Genomic DNA, 17,943 nt, shown 5'->3' on the forward strand with positions numbered 1-17,943 from the left:
AAAATGGCAGCTGCTCCCAGCAGAACAGGAGACCTCTGGAAAGGTAAAGGTGCTGTCCATAGAATACAGAACCATATGAGTTACTGTGCATAGCTGTGGAGTTGAGCTGCTGACTTGGATACAAATCCCCATATCCCTAACATATTCCTTGTCTGTCACTTTCCAAGGCCCCACGAAAGCTCAGAGCAGTACATAATCATTAGTAGTCGTACCATTCTCATCTGTTTCTAGCTTCAGTATTTGACTCGGGCCTCTGTGGCAATGAATTCCGGGCTGATGACATGCCATCTATCCCTCTAACTTGTCCATCTAACTATTCATTTCTAATGCCACAATCACCTTATTATCCAGGCACCAGGAGCAAAGAAGCTGCATTGCTCTAAATTTACCTGCCATCAGTCACATCCTTGGTCTCATATGTGGGTTGGTGTGATGAGGAAAAACTAATCAGATTTCATTCGACCATTCATGATGTTTAATCTAGCAAGTTAGCCAAGTACACATGTACCATTAGCTATGCATGTAGGCATTCAACTACCACAGTTGGGTTCGCCTCCAATGTTTCATCACTTCTCCACGATTACTTATTCAGGGCCCTGTAATATACACTCAGGATGTGGCATCCATACATTTGGAAGAGTGTAGCATTGAAGAGCGCAATAACAGTCGTTTGAATTGCCAGAGAAATTTACTTTCATACTTCAAATTTGTCTCCCTAATACAAATCACAGGAAAGGAAAAAACTTGTCTGCCTGTGAAAACCTTGATCCAATATGTCTATTTCCAGTCCAGGCAGCCGATAAAAAAGCATTATTTATTCAGATCCCATCCGATCTTGAGGTTCATTAGATGGCCGGGCTCTCAGGTCCCCAAAATACAGCCTGGAGACCCAGATTTAATACACCTCACCTGGCGTGATCCGTCAGCCTCCACCTCATCTGTGGGATGGGACTTCATTTTAGTTAGTTAGTTAGTGAGTTTAGACACTCTGATTTATCTGGGGGCCTCCATCAGATGCCATGGAAACCACACTGGTGATAAATGACAAAAGGTCAGCAGAGCTGAATAAGTGAAATGAATTAGCTTGTGTGTTGCAGCCCCAGACCAGCTGCACTTTGTATCCCTTGTTTACTGACTCAGTGCAGTTCCCAAGGACCTGCAGAGAGCTCAGGGAATCACGTAAGGATGCTGTATGGAGAGGCTGATTAGTCAGCTCATAAGGAATAAAAATCCAGGCCTGTTAGTTACAGCATTGGTGTGCCCTTTTCCTCTTAACTGCCATGAGGAGAGGGAGTGATCTCTGCTCCTGCTGTGTGTTTGATTGTGAGGGCTTTTCTCACTGTGTGTGTTTCCTATGTCTGGATACATCCGATTCATTTGAGTCTCGTTTTAGCTAAGGGAAAGAGTTACCAGGGAAGGTTTGATCCCGCTCAGTGCGGTTCAGAGTGCTTCACGTAGCAGCTCAGTGTAAACCGGCATGAAGAACAGGCTCGTGGCCACAGGAGACCCCGATCCGGCATTGTGGACAGTCTGCATGCACTCCTGTTGTCTGTTGACATCTGCCTGTCCTGTGCACTTACACCAGGCCCTCACCAAGCTGTCTGAGCCCCTGCTAGTGCTAGTGTGGCTAATGTCGCAATCACACTCCCTGTTTTTATCCTGTGCTCCAGCACCCAGGGAGCTTGTGACTTACTTCTGCTCGGTGCACACGGCGATGGCTAGTGTTCAAACTTCGGTGCATCTGTGCACTGACTATTCCTGCTGAGCCCAAGTCAAGGACTCGGGATCAAGGCCTGAATGCAATGCCCATGTACAGTGCCCACAGCCGATTTTTCACCCAGGTCACCTACTGATCCATCCTAGCCGCTGTGCTCAGCCCATTGCTGGGCAGAGTCTTAGTCAGAACTGCTCCTCCTGTTCCAAACATTTCGCCCATTCTCAGCCCCCTGCAGGAGAGGGGGCTTTTCAGCTTCACGCTGTCCTATCAAGCTCATAGCTTCACAAAAGCACACAGAGTCTGCAAGGAAATGGCACTTTGTCAGCCAGTACTGCTTCCCCCATGGATCCAGCAGGGGACTGTCCATCCTCAGTATCTTCGCTTGTGTGTTTGGTTGGTTTGTTTTTTCATCTCCCAATCAGCCTTGCTGCTGCTACCTATCAGGCAGGGATTACAGCTTCTTTGATCAGTTTGGAACTCGAGGACAAACTTGATACATTTCAGCTTTCATTCAACTGATTCACAGCTCTTGTCTTCGCACTGGAAGAAGAAAGTGATATATGCTGTAATGGCAACGGCAGGTATTTCTCCTGACTTGCATGTATCCATCTTCTGATGGATTGAGACCAAACTAGGCATAAAGAGAGATTATGTATCTGAGATGCATTAACATCTCCAGTCACCATCAATCACCATGAAATAGCAGGGTTCTGAGATGAGCGTTTGGTGACAGAGGCAGCCGAGCGGAATCCTGATGGAAAACCACACCGAGCAACTTTCATAACATTGCTTGTCCCCCGCGGCAAGGCAGAGAAGATATAAAGGGAGCTAGCACCTCTCGTAGGCCAAAACCAAAAGGTCATGTCAGAGCACAATTGCGTTGCCCATGGGTGACCCAGTACCATAATAACTGTAGCACAGATGGGACTTACATGTCAAGACTGGGACCTGTTTCACTGCAGATTATTGTAGCAGAATCCAGCTATTCCAGGGCAGTACATGGAACTTGGAATCTAACCACTATTATTGCCTGTGTAAACCCTGCCTGGAGCATTAGAAAATGAGATTGAACAAACAACCCTGTTGATAGAGAGAAAATGACCAATAAACCAAGAGGCTGCACATCAATGCGCAAAGTGACAACATCTCGGCATCGTCCAAACGGCCCAGGAAGGGGTTTTGTAATACTTGAAATGCCCAGATGGGGGAAACATTACCAATATGCCTTTAAAAATGCTTGGATCTCCCATCCCACCCAGGCAGTGATAATGGAACAGTCTGTTAGACATTCTGTGGTGCCAGGTGCAGCTGGGGGAACTGTCTGTGTCTCTAAATTAAGATTGTGGGTTGGGTCCTGCTTACCCATGGGCTTAAAGACACTCTCTAGAGGTGGTTGAAAAATGGGATTTGGGGGAGGATTTTTTACCCCAAAAAAATGGTTCCTGTTTTAAGTTACTAAATTTTTCCAATCACTCTTGCACTTTCCTCAACTACGGCCAGGTGACTTAGGAACTCCTGCTGTAGCTTTGGTGCATGCTATTGGAATGCTCCCAGGCCAGCTGGGATGCCACAGTACCTGCTTGTGCACGGATCCCAGGTCTAATAATGTACTGAATCAACTGTTGCGAATGGTGTGTAGAACTGGAAAAGGGAGGGAAATATACCTCACTGGTGGATTTTTGTCTTGTTTATTTTTCCCTGAGGGGTGCAGTGGTTCCCGTTACACTGTGTTGGACCCACCACAGACTAAGAGACAGAAATAGTTGTTTAATTCTCTCTGATGGTACATATTAGTTCTGTCGCAAAATACATAAGTCCCACGTGAAAAGGAAGGTGAAACAGCTGTAGAGCGAGCCGGGAGGATGCGTAGCTCTGGAATGGATTTCACTAACACCCTCAGTCTCTGAGTCCTTTTAATATTGCTGTGTTCATTTTTTTTCTATTTAAGATCCAACTCTCACTACCTGTGCAGACCCTGGTGTGCCGCTCTTTGGAATGCAGAACAATTCCCAAGGTTATCAGGTAATGTAATTACCATCATATCCCCGTGTCACTTTCTCCGTTACACAAGTACAAGTTGCGTAGACTCTGCAACCTGTACTGTTGTCGGTTAGCGCTGACTTGCTCAAGAAGTCCCTGGGACCTCAATTAGACTTCACGCCTATGGGCTCTTGCCAGAGTGTGCAATGATTCCACAGCGAACCTTCAGTGTGTTTAAGTATTAGATTTATGCTGTTAATTACGCTGCTAACTAAGATTTATTATTAGTGGAATTAGTATTAGCATTGCATGCCCTGTTTCCATTACTTTTAAATCCAAATCACTTAAGTGGCTTTACTAATCTCAGGCTTGATGGGGGAAGAAATCAATGTAATGTCCTGGAGAGATCTCCTCCAGGTTCCACCTGTGCATTCCCATCCTGTGTTTTACACAAGACCCCTTACATGCTAGGGTGGGATATGAGGAGGGATTAGTTAATTGGATGTGGGCTTTCCTCCGAAAGTGGATTTTTTGAGTAAAGCTGCTAATTTGTTACGTTGATCCAGGGGTTAGTGTGTTAATTCTAGGTCCTCATTAATACGGAGATGCCGCAAGTGTGATTTTTTTTTTTTTTTTGGTAAGTGGCGTTGGCGAGATTGCTGAGCCACACTGGTACCCATGCTGTGAATGAGACTGCTCTCTTGGGCTGTATTAAGGAGAGCAGGCCATCATCAGCCAGGTGGAACCCTGCAAGAGCCTGCACATGGCAAAACATCACAAAATCAGAATGTTTGTAGATTGGCTGATGAGGAGGTGGTACTGTGTGGGAGAAACTGCAGGGGAAAATCTTATGTTACTTTTGTCCTTGTGGGAGGCGGAAAGATGATCAGATGTGCCAAATTTCCAGTTGTCTTTGAATGTTGAGCCTGCAGAAAAGATTAGTAAGCACCCACACGTGCAAATGCCAGGAAGTTGTGATAATTGGAGTCAGAAAGGTGTGTACACCTCAATCAGTCATTCCCCTCTAATCCCTGTGATCACGGGTGAAGTCCTGGCAACATGCCCATTTGTCTTAAGAGCGGGCTAGGATTACACCCCACTATGTATCTTGAACTTCCATGTAAAAAACTGAAATAATGTTTCTGATAGTTTGTTAGTTTGGGGGGTTTCTTTAATGATCAAAATGTTTAAGCAACAAAAACCCGCCAACAGCAAAAACCAACTAAAAAAGAGCAGAGTTTATACAGAATTTAGAAGTGAAAAGTGCTCTCTCACTTTTTTTTTTTTTAATTTTTAATGTATTCTGTCTTTAAAAGGAAATATTTGCTTGTAGTGATGGAAACCCAAAAGAAATAGCATCATGCTAGGAGCCTATGAAAACAGGACCTGAAACTGACTAGTCTGGCTTTGCTGTCCCTGTAGAACAAAATGTGACAAATAAACAATAATGGTGTAAAATAAATTAGATTTTTAGAATCCTTTTCAGGGTCCATAAGTCAAGGTGGTATCTATAATGTAAGTAAGGGATGTTTCCTATTATCATTATTTATTCTGAATGTCACTTTAAACATTTATCATAAGGAAAATAAACATTGTTCCTTAAGGCAAGGACCATATATCTTCTTGTGTGTTCGCACTGCACTTCGCATAATGGGGCCCTCATCTTGACCAGGGCTTCTGAGTGCTACTGTAATAAATAACACCAGAGTAGGTGAAACGTGGACTACACATTTTAATGACATTTTATTCCTGGATTTTTTTATGGATACAATTTTGATGAACGCTGTAATCAACATTTTGAAAAAATTTCGATCAGTTGTAAATAACTTGTGATGCTGCTAATTTGGGGGTAATTGTATGACAAAAAAGCCACACGTGCTTCTGTGAATGGAGCAGCACTTTGCCCACTTAAGCAAATGGAGAGTTTTTTCCAAGAGCTCTGAACACTCTGGGACTGGCGTAGAACACAGTGTGTGTCAACTGGTCGATTACACTGGACAATCCAGCTCTTTATCTTTTGTCGCGATAGGTGGGAAGCATCATGTTCTTCAGGTGTCAGAAAGGATACCTGCTGCAAGGCTCAACCACTAGAACATGCCTCCCCAACCTGACGTGGAGTGGAGTACAGCCGGATTGTGTTCGTAAGTGTCACGGGGAAGCTTTGTCCGTACTACAGACTCCTTTGTCCATGTCAGCGGGCTTTACACAGCAAAACTTTGGCCGTTCTGCGTTAGAGGCCAGGGGGCACTGAAATATCATATGTTCTGATTCTCTGTTTGCAAAACCGCAGGGCACTTCTCTGCTGACATGGATACAGCAGATGAGAACAGCCAGATTTGTTTTCAGGTGTTTTTTTTTTCCTTCAGCCAAAGAGTTTGATCTTGTGCCGAGATGAGGCTTGGTGTGTTTCATACTTTTGCAACTGTGTTTAATGGTCAAGACACAGAATCTCAGGCTGGAGGGCCCAAGTAATACTCTTCAGCCAGAAGACCACTTCAGTGGGATGATGTTTCTGTAGGTCTTGAATAAATTGTAGTTTATCTCATTCAGTTCTCCACCATCTTCTCCCTGTTATACAGGGAGGAATTTAATTCAACGTACTGAGCTCCAATTTGGTATCGCGGCATCTAGCGTCTCATCAGAAATATTAGAATTCTTCTCCCTTCCTCTTCTGGGGTGACTTATTACCATGATCTTATCCAGTTAATGTAATTCTGTAAGAGCATGTACTACATACATTTAATTAATAACTCTATATTGGCCCAATGTCGACTGAAAAGCTACACAATCTACAAGAACTAAACCTGCTGAGGGTACGTCTTGACTGCAAAAACAAGGTGTGTTCTTAACTCAGGTTAAAACGGCACTGAAGTCCCAGTAACTCAATTTTTAATTCAGGTTAGCAGCTTCAGTTCAAGCCTGCTGGGGAGTCTGGAGTTGAACTCAAGCTGCTAACCCCAGTTAAAAGCCAAGTTGCTGTGTCTTCCCTGCTGTTCTAACCCAAGTTAGCTCACGCAGGTTTAGAAAGCGGCTTTTACTTGCCTTGAAGACATACATTTACTGTGGTGCTGGCGGGCTGTGCCACGCGCCTTGCAACACATGGTTGGGGACACGTGACTTTAATGCAGGTGTCTCTTTCTGTGCGCTCTGAAGATGTTGAGATGCCCCACTGAAAGTTATACTGTAAGCATGGGCCCTTAACTGAGAATGGAAGCAATCAGGGTTATGTGAAAGCAGGTCCTTCGATGGAGTAGGGATTGGCAATTTGTGGCATGGAGCACCTTATTACTCTTCCTCTGAGCTGCGGATGGAGGTGGGGAATCTCCTATCAAATGTGGATTGGGATTTTGTGCTATTCTGTTCTATTCAGCTCATTACACTACTTTCCTTACCATGCTGTGTGAACACCTTCAAACACTGGGCCTCACGCTGAATTTAACTTCAGACCAGTGGACTTACTCAAAGCCATAAATTGCTTTGAGCCCGATCCCGCTACCATGGACATCCATGGAAAAATTCCCAATAAGAGCTGGATCGGGCCCTTTACGGGACAGGAAAACATCATTCATAGCCCAGTTCCCTTTAATCCCAAGGTCTTGTTCTCTCACTCCCTTGCTCCTAGAGTTCTCTTGAATGTGTTCTTGGCCTTCTTCAGTAGGTTATTTCAGATGTTTGTTGTCGTTAGGGCAAAGTGTGCCAACCTGACGTGGCTTAATTGGGCATCAGCCGTTAAAATTCCTAACATGGAGAATTGGAGGAGAAAGATGCAATTGTGCGGTGTGTGGCTGCTTTGCCCTGGCAGAGAGCAGTGTTTCTCCTTAGCTTACCTTTGTAATTAGACTAGATCATACACTCACCTTCCTTGCTGCTGGACTGGAAGACACTGAGTATGAAAAGCAGCTACGGGTGTGAGTGGCAGTTAGTTGCTGCTCTTATGAGAGTTGAAGCAAAAATGTTTCTGTTGCTTGCTTATAGCAGGGAGAAATACCGACTTGCCAGCTATCAGTTCTTCTTGAAGCCTCCTCTCCACAGGAGTAGAATTAGGTGCAGTAACTCTAATTTACTGAAAGCCGAATTATCCTCTACTGATTAGCGTAGAGCCAGGACTCCTACATGTTTCAGAGGAGCAGCCGTGTTAGTCTGTATTCGCAAAAAGAAAAGGAGGACTTGTGGCACCTTAGAGACTAACCAATTTATTTGAGCATGAGCTTTCGTGAGCTACAGCTCACTTCATCGGATGCAGAAAGCTCATGCTCAAATAAATTGGTTCGTCTCTAAGGTGCCACAAGGACTCCTACATAGTTACCTAGATTTACCATTTGATTTTCGGGGTGACTTTGGGCTAGTCATTTCTCTGTCTTTGTTTTCCCATCTGTAGAATGTAGATTATAATAACAATAATACTCACCACACAGGGTCTGTTGGGGCTTCATTCATGTTTGGAAAGTGCTTTGAGATCCACAGAAAGGGAGAAATAAGTGGGAGGTTTGGGGAAAGCTTCCTACCAATTATATGATTAGGTTTAAAGAAAAAAGAAAAGGAGTACTTGTGGCACCTTAGAGACGAACCAATTTATTTGAGCATAAGCTTTCGTGAGCTACAGCTCACTTCATCAGATGCATCTGATGAAGTGAGCTGTAGCTCACGAAAGCTCATGCTCAAATAAATTGGTTAGTCTCTAAGGTGCCACAAGTACTCCTTTTCTTTTTGCGAATACAGACTAACCCGGCTGTTACTCTGAAACCTGTCATGATTAGGTTTGTGTAGTAACCCCCCGCCCCTAGGAAACTGTGGTATGTTTAACAACAGGGCTGCATAGAGCAGTAAATCACACACACACACACACGATCTCATAGATTTTTAATATCTAAGGGCCAAACCCTGAAAGATTCTGAGTAACTATGGGAACACAGATATTCAGCACCTCTGAAGATTTTAGGATGACCAGACAGCAAGTGTGAAAAATCGGGACAGGAGGTGGTGGGTAATAGGTGCCCATATAAGAAAAAGCCCCCAAAGTCGGGACTGTCCCAATAAAATCGGGACATCTAGTCACCCTAGAAGATTTGACCCTGTGATTCTGCAGACAGATAGGTATAAATTATTAGGTAGGAGGCCAGTCAATAGGGATCCTTGGAACAGAGGCGAAATAAGGAGAGAATCCATCACATGGCCACCGTGTAGAACCACTGATACGATCACAGCCTTAGCAGTTTTCAATGTTCTTCTGCAAAAGTAACTCAAGATTAAAGCAGGATTTGCCTTCAGGCCATTTTCTATCTGCATATTTACACGGTGACACTATGCTGGGACTACGGCCAAAGGAGGCAAGGGGGAGATTAGAAGATTGTCTTTCTTGGCTTTTTTGGCTAGTTAGGTTCAGATAAGGGACTGTGTAAAAATGGCCCCTTCTTGCCCCATGTATTTGCTCACGTGCCTGCTGACTTCAAGGTGCAAGGTCTTGCAGAGCGGCAGGAGAATGAGCTAAATTCTGTTCTGCCTTGTGCATCGGCAAGGGCCTTTTCAGCACAGTTCCAATTTGGGGATCTTTGTACTGAGGAGGACCTAAGAGGTGTGGGACGAACAGGGCTCAGCTCTCAAATCCTTGGTAGAATTGGAGGCGCCACTAGCTGGGAAGCTCGTTCGTTGACTCGTAAACTGATGGCGTATCGGAGAGTGAACTTGAAACCCGGCAGTGTGGCTTTTTCTGCCCATAGATGTGCACGTCTGAGGAATCCTACTGTTCCTTGACACCACTTGCAGGAGTGTTTGGGAGTGCCCAGGCTCTGGTTCAGGAGACCTGTTGAAAGTGGCACTCTGCGTTCAAACAAATGGGCGTCCAACTATTGAGGCAGGCGTCTTTGGCCTGTTGCATTCACTGTGTCTGTGAGATGCCCGACCTGGTCATCTTCACTGAAGGGCTTCAGAGAGTTTTAAGCAGGACAAAACTTCCTTGGGTTCAATCCTGACCGCACTGAAGTCAATGGCAAAGCTCCCACTGATTTCAGTGGAGTCAGGATTTCACCCCTTGTGTCAATATCCAGGCAGGTCTTCTCATCTCCACCCTTTCTGTTTTTCCAGCTCATCACTGCAAACAGCCAGAGACCCCATCCCATGCTAATGTAGGTGCCCTAGATTTGCCCTCCTTGGGCTACACCTTGATCTACTCCTGCCAGAGTGGGTACTATCTCACAGGAGGATCCGAACACAGAACCTGCAAAGCGGATGGGAGCTGGACAGGGAAACCACCCATTTGTCTTGGTAAGAGCCCTGAGCCCGCAGGGAGGGAAGGGACTGATTGGCTTGGGTTGTGTCTTGGAGGCACAGGGATGAGCAGTTGTGATCCAAGGGGAATTTGCTGTCTCACAACATCCAGGATACATCTGAGAGAAGCTGGCAATAGTCTTGTTGTTTTGTGACTGCAGGTCTTGTATAAATGTATAAAGCCTGATCCAACTTGCGATGATGTCAAGGAAAACACTGTCATAGGCTTCAAAGCCAGGTGAATCAGGTTTTTTGACACCAGGGCTAGCAGCTAATGGGGAGTCTCTGTTTTACCTACATTGGCATTTGGCTCTGAAGAACCCTAGTTAAAGTCCCAACAGAAACAGACTCCTCACAGAGATGCAGATGGATAGGAGGGGAATTCCAGATCCCAGAGCTATTCCAGCTATCAACAGGCTGTTTGGGAAGCCGTTTGGGGTACCAGTTACTGGGGGTGAGCACACACACTGTGAGCATAAGAAATGGTAGCTCGATGTTTCTCTTCTCTTGCTGCTCCTTTCTGAGCTGTAACAAATATCCAAGCACTGGGAAACGAGTGTGAAGCGACTCCCACGCATAAATCATGCATTGCCACAAGGGAAGTGATTAAACCATACTTCAGTGTCCCGTAATATTAATTGGCTGCATTTTTGCCCATTCTTTTTAGCTGATATACGACCTAGCGGAAGACCGGTTGGCACTGCCAGGGATCCACCCCTTGCTAAAATGTCAGGTACTGTAGCATGGCTATTTATGCTGTTGGAAGCATTGATATTCAGTCTTAACACAGAAATGTGGAAATAGAAGGTGGCAAGAAGCAATCTCCAGCTCCCCTGCCTTTCCCTGTTATCAAATCGATCAGAAGGCTAACAAATAGCTTTTAGATTGTTCCCTGCAGTTCTTTAAACTACAGGGCTGGTGGAAACACGCAGAGTCCCCTAACCACTGGGTTCTGTGGTAGGACCACACTTAGACATCCGTGAGAATCACAGCCCAAGGGAGTTAGGCACCTGGCTCCTATTGAATTTCTCTTTTGCGCCTTTGAAAATCTCTTATATGCCTTATATGTCCCCTCGGAGTAGAGCTGGTCAGAACTTTTGAGTCAGAAACTTTTTTTTTAATGAAAAATTGTTGTTGTTTTTCCATAAAGAAAACTTACCTGAAAAGCTGTATTGTTTGGGTGAGGAGTTATTTTTTATTTTCCAGTGCTTTGTCAAAACTGGAGATTTCAAAATATCAGAGTTTGTTTTTTTTCCCTTTCTCTCTCCTCCTTTTTTCCTTTATTCCTTTCTGCTGTCAAATACCATAGACTGAACCAGGGCTTGGGGGTTTTCTCACTTTGTTTTTCCTTTTCATTTTCCTTTTGCCACTTTTCAAAACTTCCTCAGCACTGGACAAATTGCAGACAGAGGGGCAAAGGGACAAATTAAACTTACGTTTTCCAAAATTGGAGCCATTCCAGGGGCCTTGGTCATTCATCTCTCCTGTTTACTCTCTCTGGCACACAAGTTAGGCTCCCAAGGAATGAAACGTTTTAGTCTAATGGAAATCTTTTGTGTTAGTATAGGGGTATCTGGGTGAAATTGAATGGCCCTGTGTACAGGAGGTGAGACTAAATGATCTCTTCTGGCCTTAAACTCTGTGAAAAGTTTGGAAATATAATATGGATCAAAGCGACAGTTTCACTTTTCCTTTCATGCTCCTGGGCAGAAAAAAAAAAGAGGGGGAAAAGGAGGAAGAGGGGGAGATGCTAATTTTTTCAAAACACAAATTGTGATAATTTTTTAAGAACATGACAGGTGGGTCCATGTTCGAATCCTGCAGAATGGAAACCACATTTTTTCACCATTTTTTACATGAGCCCTTTGGGGGAGAACTTTAAAAATCAAATGTACTCTTTAGAGGAAGGATGGTCTCATGATTAAGGCCCTAGTGTAACACTCAGGACTCCAAGGTTCAACTCCCAGCTCTGCCACAGGCTCTCTGTGGACCTTAAACTGCTCTGTGCCTCTGTTCCCAATCTGTAAAATGGGCATAATAACATTTCCTTTCTTCTGCATTTTGTCTGTCTTTAAATTGTTATTTCTTTGGCTAATACACTATGGCCCAGATTTTTAAAGGTACTTCAGTGTTGCTGTGCTCAGCATTGCAACACTTAACTCATTTAGGAGTCTCAAACTCATTTTCAAAAGAAATGTAGCACTTAGGAGTCAAAATCCCTTTGACAATCAATGGGGTTTAGGCAAATGAGATTTAGGCTCATAAATCACTTAGGCCTTGTAATGCTGAGCACAGCACCACATAAGTACCTTTAAAAATCTAGGTCTGTCTCCTACTATGTGTATATACAGCCTCTAGCATGATGAGTCCTCAAACCCAACTGGGGCCTCTCTGCACTACTGTAATACAAATATTATTAATACTTTTGACATTTTGTGCTGTTTGTTTTCTTTCTACCCTTCCCCCACTTGAACAAGGAAACCAGACTGATCAGTTTCCCTTTAGCTTCTAGTCCGTTACACTTTGTGTTTCTCATGTGTTTAGCGAGATCTTTGTGCATCTGAGTTTCCAAACGTGACAAACAATTTTCTATTCATATTCAATTTTTTTTAAATATATTTTTAACCCAGCTGAAATTGCACCTTTAAATAAATTCATTCCTGTGGCTCTGCCTGTTGTTTGTCTTTTTTTCTGCCTGTTGTTTGTTGTCTTTTCCTCCCAAGGGATGCTCGCAATATTATCAATCATCCAACAATATGATAGGATATACCTTGCATTCATTCAGCTCTGCTCAAAACCCCCTCTTTCCTCCCCACCCCTCTTTCTTACTGTTTCCAGTTCCCACTGATGTGTTTGCAAAGAATTCCCTGTGGAAAGGCTCCTATGAATACATGGGAAAGAAGCAGCCCGCTATGCTCTCTGTCACTAGCTTCGATCCCACTACCAGTAAAGTCAATGCTACTTTGATAGACCACAGTGGCGTGGAACTGCTGGTGTCAGGTAAGGAGTTCTAGCACAGTGGCTTGTATGGATCTACACTCACCGTGGCAGGTGCAGTCAGTCTCTCACACTGAAACGGTGGCCTTTGGAGTCACAAACTGAAGCAGCGTTGTTCTGTTTTGTGAATAATATTGATTGCCTGCTGGATCTTCAACAGAACAGCTGAGCTTTGAAACCTCCGCTCTTTGTTAGCGTTAAAGAGACGGAAACCAAGGAGTTGCTGCATCTGGAGTTGCTTGTATATAAGATACAGACTTTTGTTTGCTCTGATTCCAGCTGAAAGCCAGTCCTGAGCTCATGCTTGGGTCCCTTCACACTGCCGTGGCAGATTCACAATTAGTTAATACAAATGAGGTAAAAAGGCATAAACACCTCCGCCTCATTATCCTCCGTTCCGTGCTTCTTATAATGAACTGGTTATAAAGCTTAAACAGTGACAGGCTAGGTTCTTCCCGTCCTCCAGATGGTTTATTATCCTGTGGAGGTCTGTGGGGTGGTGTTTTGTTCTGGTTTTATCGCTTCGCAGTGACACTTTTATATGGTGCAGGAGTTGTTTCTTGCTTTGGGAAGAAGCAATTATTGTGCCACCATCTCTGGCTCAGGTAGAAAATTCTCTTAAGCTACTTTTATAAATCCAAGCATTATTGTCATCTCAGACTATTTGTTTCACTGGCTGAGCCCCCGCACCTCCATATCGAAATATGGCACCTGACAGGTTTGCTAGACCAAGAATGTCTGATTGGTAAAACCCCTGTGTCCTTTTCCAGGCATTTACAAGAGAGAAGACATGCACTTGCTTCTCCAGGTTTATCAGATAACAGGACCGGTGGAGATCTTTGTTAACAAGTTCAAGAATGATAAATGGGCTTTAGATGGGCACGTAAGTATATCGGCAAATGTGTACTGTAAGTACAAAACTCTCTTGCGTGGCAGTGTGTGTTAGTGTAGCAGCCCTTTCATGGGTTATCAGCAAAGTCTGACCTTGAGAACCACAGCACAGACCTCTGCCACCTAAGCTGAAAGAGTAATTCACTTAGCTGGTAGCAGTAGTAGGTTGTTATCCTCTGCTGTTAAAAAGGGATGCAATGCTCTCTGCCAGGGCATTAGATTAACATTGCACAAGCAGCCTTTCTCCTATCACTTATGGCCATAAGGCTTTTCATTGCCCAGTGTTGTTAAATCTGCATGTTCTCCAGATAACACAAAAGGAATAGCCAAGAAGGTTCATTCCAGCTCAGCATTATGTCTCGGTTCAACATCCAAAAGAGCTAATCTTTCCCTAAGGACTTGGCTTCCCACACCAGCTTTTGTCTCTGATAGCTTCCCTTGCGCCTCAGAGGCCTCCTGGAGCTTAGGAGGAGGCTTCATCTGACTGACCCATGACCAGATGCAGCCTTAGCTCTGGCTACCTCTGTTATCTGCAGTGTGTGCAGCAGTCATTACAAACAAGATTCTCCCCCCGGCCCCCCCAAGGGACAAGTTGTTGGGTTGTTCGGGGTTTGTTTGTTTTTTTTAAATGCTTTCAGCTTTCTGTGCAATTGAACTAAATTAATGCTATGCGTAAACTTGGAAGAGATTGCAAAGACGAAGCAAGTTCTGCTCGTAAACAGGTGGCTAATGTGGCGTCTCGGGTAAAATCCAGCTGCTGCATTTCTCAAGCTGCTGTTGGGAGCCAAGTCCTAAACTTCATGTGCTGCGTCAAACGGCGCATTCCAAGGGTCTGGGTACTTTGCTGGTCTTGTTTTAGGGCAGACTCAACAGTCGGTTGTTTAGTGCCACTCTGCACCTTCAGCTAGAACCTCCTAACAAACAAGCACTTTGCAGGCCTTCAGGACATCCAGTGGGGCATCCGTCTCGCTGGATGCCAGTATTCTATGCAGTGAGAGAGTAGAGCAAGACTACCGAGAAAATCCATGGCGGGCTTCCATTCTCTCAATAGCTACCGCAGTAAATTCGTTCATTTTACATGTCACAGGATTATGTTTCGAGCTGCCATTGCTACAGACTCCATCTGGCATCCGAGAATCACGTTGGGTCCTTTCTGCATCTCCTCTCCTCACTATAAATGTTCTGCAGTCTGAAACTTTAGCTGGCAATTGCTAGCCAAAGCAGAATAGACTCCGCTCATTCACCCAAAGCTGGGTTGGCTCTGCAAGACCAACAGGAACAACCCACTGGTTTTGGCAATGAAGTCAGCTGCTGAAAATGCTAAGATTAGATTTCACCCCTGTGCAAAGGGCCAGCATAGGACCTTTACACCTCTTGAACTTCAAAATAAGGCTTCGATTGAAATTATGTCTGTGCTCCCCATGTGGCACGGGGGTGAATTTCACCCTCAGAAAGAATATACATTGAACAGGAGAGAGTGTCATTTGTATGTGGCCACGCTTCTAATGTTAACCAAGCATATCATTAATGTTAATATCGGCTGTTTAGCTAAGTTGATCTTTGTGTGAGTAAATGTGTCCAGGCCTTTGCCGCACACTGTGCTTTGAACAGATTTATGGCCTCACCACAGGGTTGTGTTACATCTGCAGTAAGATGCGATGAATTTTTGAGATGCCATTGTAAATATGATTTATTTGGGCTCCCACGATTACAGGTCTCGTCTGAGTCGTCAAGCGGCACTTTTGTATACCAGGGCTTTGTACGCGGCAAAGGGTTTGGGCAGTTTGGCCTTCAGAGACTCGGTAAATTTTATTTTATTATTATCTCAATGTCCAGATGGTTTAAGCTGGATTTCGGCACTGGTGAAAGTTTGGAAACATGAAGAGTTTGACCATTCCTGCATTTTGGTTTTCAAATATACTGGGCCCTATCTTCACGTGGTGTAAATTGGCTTAATCCAACTGATGCTAGTGGAGTTGCACTTATTTTATACCAGCTGAGGATCTGGCCCAATATTCCTCGCTGCTTTGGCTGTTGGATCTGTCCATCTTTTAAACATCCGTGCCTCGTCCCTTACTCTCAAGGCAAGTAGGCTTGCTCCTGAAGCAAGGACTGACCTCTGCGTTGGTGATTTCATGCAAAGGATGTCTAGCCTTTCCAAAAAAAAAAAAGTATGTTCTTAACTCAGGTTAGCTTACTCAGGTTAAAATAGCAGTGGAGACATGGAAACTCCTCTTTTAACTCAGGTTAGCAGCTTGAGTTGGAAGCCAGGCTTCCCTGCAGGCTTTCACTTGTGCTGCTAACCTGAGTTAAAAGTTGTTGCCATGTTTTCACTGCTATTGTAACCTGAGTTGTGCCCAGGTTCAGAACACTCCTTCTTTCCAGTGTCGGCGTCCCCTTACATCCACGGCGTAAGGCGGTAGCTTTCCCTATGGCAGGGGGATTGGCAGAGTCAATGAGGGCAAAACACACCTCTTTAAGGGTAGCAGAAAGATAAATATCGATCATGAAGCCAAAGGGAAAGACAAGCCATGTGGTCTAGTTGTTAGAGTAAGAGACTGGAGCCAAGACTCCTGTGGATGAAATCTTGGCTATATTGGAAGCAATAGCAAAACTCCCCACTGCCAGCCAGAAATCATGCTACCTTCACAACCTGGCCACGCAGCCCAGGGAGTGAAGTTCAATGGATTGAGGACTGGACTGGCAGCCGACAGCCCTGAGGCGTGGCTCTGTCACTGTCCAGCCTTGGGCAAGCCACGCCACCTTTCTGTGCCTCGGTTCCCGCATCTGTCTAAAGGGGGTGAAATTACTTTCCTGCCTCGTGGGGGTGTTCTGAGGACACAGTCAGGACTATTTCTGACATGTTAATGTCCTGTAGTGGTGGGGGCCTTTGCAGTACCCGGGTACAGCAGATAGAACTGGAGTCTTTTCAGAACACTACCTGCTAGAGAACTGACTCTTAGGTTTTCCATCAGCTGTTGCTTGCTAGTATCTGAGGTATGATTAGCCTGCTGTTACTGCAGCGCCGTGCATGACAACATAAGCAGCCGCCCCACTGTTCCTGTTCCGCCCCTGTCTGCAATCACCCAGTTGCTAGCGGGCCAGCACTAACATGGGGGCCCAGGGAACATGAGCGGTACTGGAGACATGTGCAGCCTCTCACCTCTTACTACACCACGCTCAGGAGACCCGAGTGCTGTTTGTTCATTATAGTTCTCTGTATTTTCCCTGAGTACAAGTGCTCCATGCAGATGCTAGTTGGCTCCTTTCTGGTGTCGTATGTCCAGAGGGCTCCGTCAGTAAAACGTTAAGGAAAGTTTACAAAGGGGTTCTTACTTTTATTGTAATATGCCAATTTTATTATCTTGCATTTACACGGAGCACCTGTCCTTCCACAAACACCCAAAGGACTTTACACACTATACATAGACTCATGCTATGCATTAGAGATGGGCCCATAACAGAAATCACTCCTCCCACCACTGAAATGCAGCTACCTCTGGGGTGAAACTTGTCTCTTGAAAATTTGGGGGTATAGTTTCTGTGCACCAGCCCACAGCAGGTGATGTTTGAGACTAAAACTTGATGCCAGTGTTTTCAAATGTTCATGCTTAACATGAGTTACCTAAATCCATATTGAGGCACCTGGAAAGGTGACTTGGTTTTCCAAAGGCATTGAGAATGAAGGGTAACATTTTCAGAAGTGCCTGACTTAGGAGTCCAAGTGCTGTTGACTTTTAGTGGCTCCTGAATAACTTAGGTACTTCTCAAAATTTTACCCTGAGTACCTGCAGCGCCTGTTGATTGCCGTGGGTATTCCAACAGCCCCGTGCCTCTGAAAATCAGGGCAATTTTATTTATGGTTGTATATCTCCTTGGCTCCTTTTAGAAGCCCATTCTTTTCTGAGCAGGCTATACCCTTCCCCCTAAGGGATCTATATAAGAGAGAGACAAACAGACTGCCTGCCCTTAAGGTCTCAGCCCTAAGTGTGCTGGGAGATCCTTCAGAAATAAAAGCCTGCCCTCGGGACACAACCAGTCCAGGGGCATTGTGCAAAGTCCTCCGCGAACAGGTCAACCAAAGCAGTTCTTGT

At 44.8% G+C, this 17,943-nt stretch overlaps 1 protein-coding gene across 1 annotated transcript in view; it reads left to right on the forward strand.

Moving 5' to 3' along the window:
* Positions 1-17,943, forward strand: part of CSMD2 (CUB and Sushi multiple domains 2) — a 536,402-nt gene that overhangs the window by 514,782 nt on the left and 3,677 nt on the right. Inside the window, exons 62-68 of the mRNA XM_077837745.1 lie at positions 3,666-3,739; positions 5,727-5,838; positions 9,779-9,958; positions 10,629-10,694; positions 12,800-12,961; positions 13,729-13,841; positions 15,564-15,651. Coding sequence (XP_077693871.1) covers positions 3,666-3,739; positions 5,727-5,838; positions 9,779-9,958; positions 10,629-10,694; positions 12,800-12,961; positions 13,729-13,841; positions 15,564-15,651 — 795 coding nt within the window. The remainder of the gene's footprint in view (positions 1-3,665; positions 3,740-5,726; positions 5,839-9,778; positions 9,959-10,628; positions 10,695-12,799; positions 12,962-13,728; positions 13,842-15,563; positions 15,652-17,943) is intronic.

The sequence above is a fragment of the Eretmochelys imbricata genome, chromosome 19 (assembly GCF_965152235.1).
Source record: "Eretmochelys imbricata isolate rEreImb1 chromosome 19, rEreImb1.hap1, whole genome shotgun sequence".
Lineage (NCBI taxonomy): Eukaryota > Metazoa > Chordata > Testudines > Cheloniidae > Eretmochelys > Eretmochelys imbricata.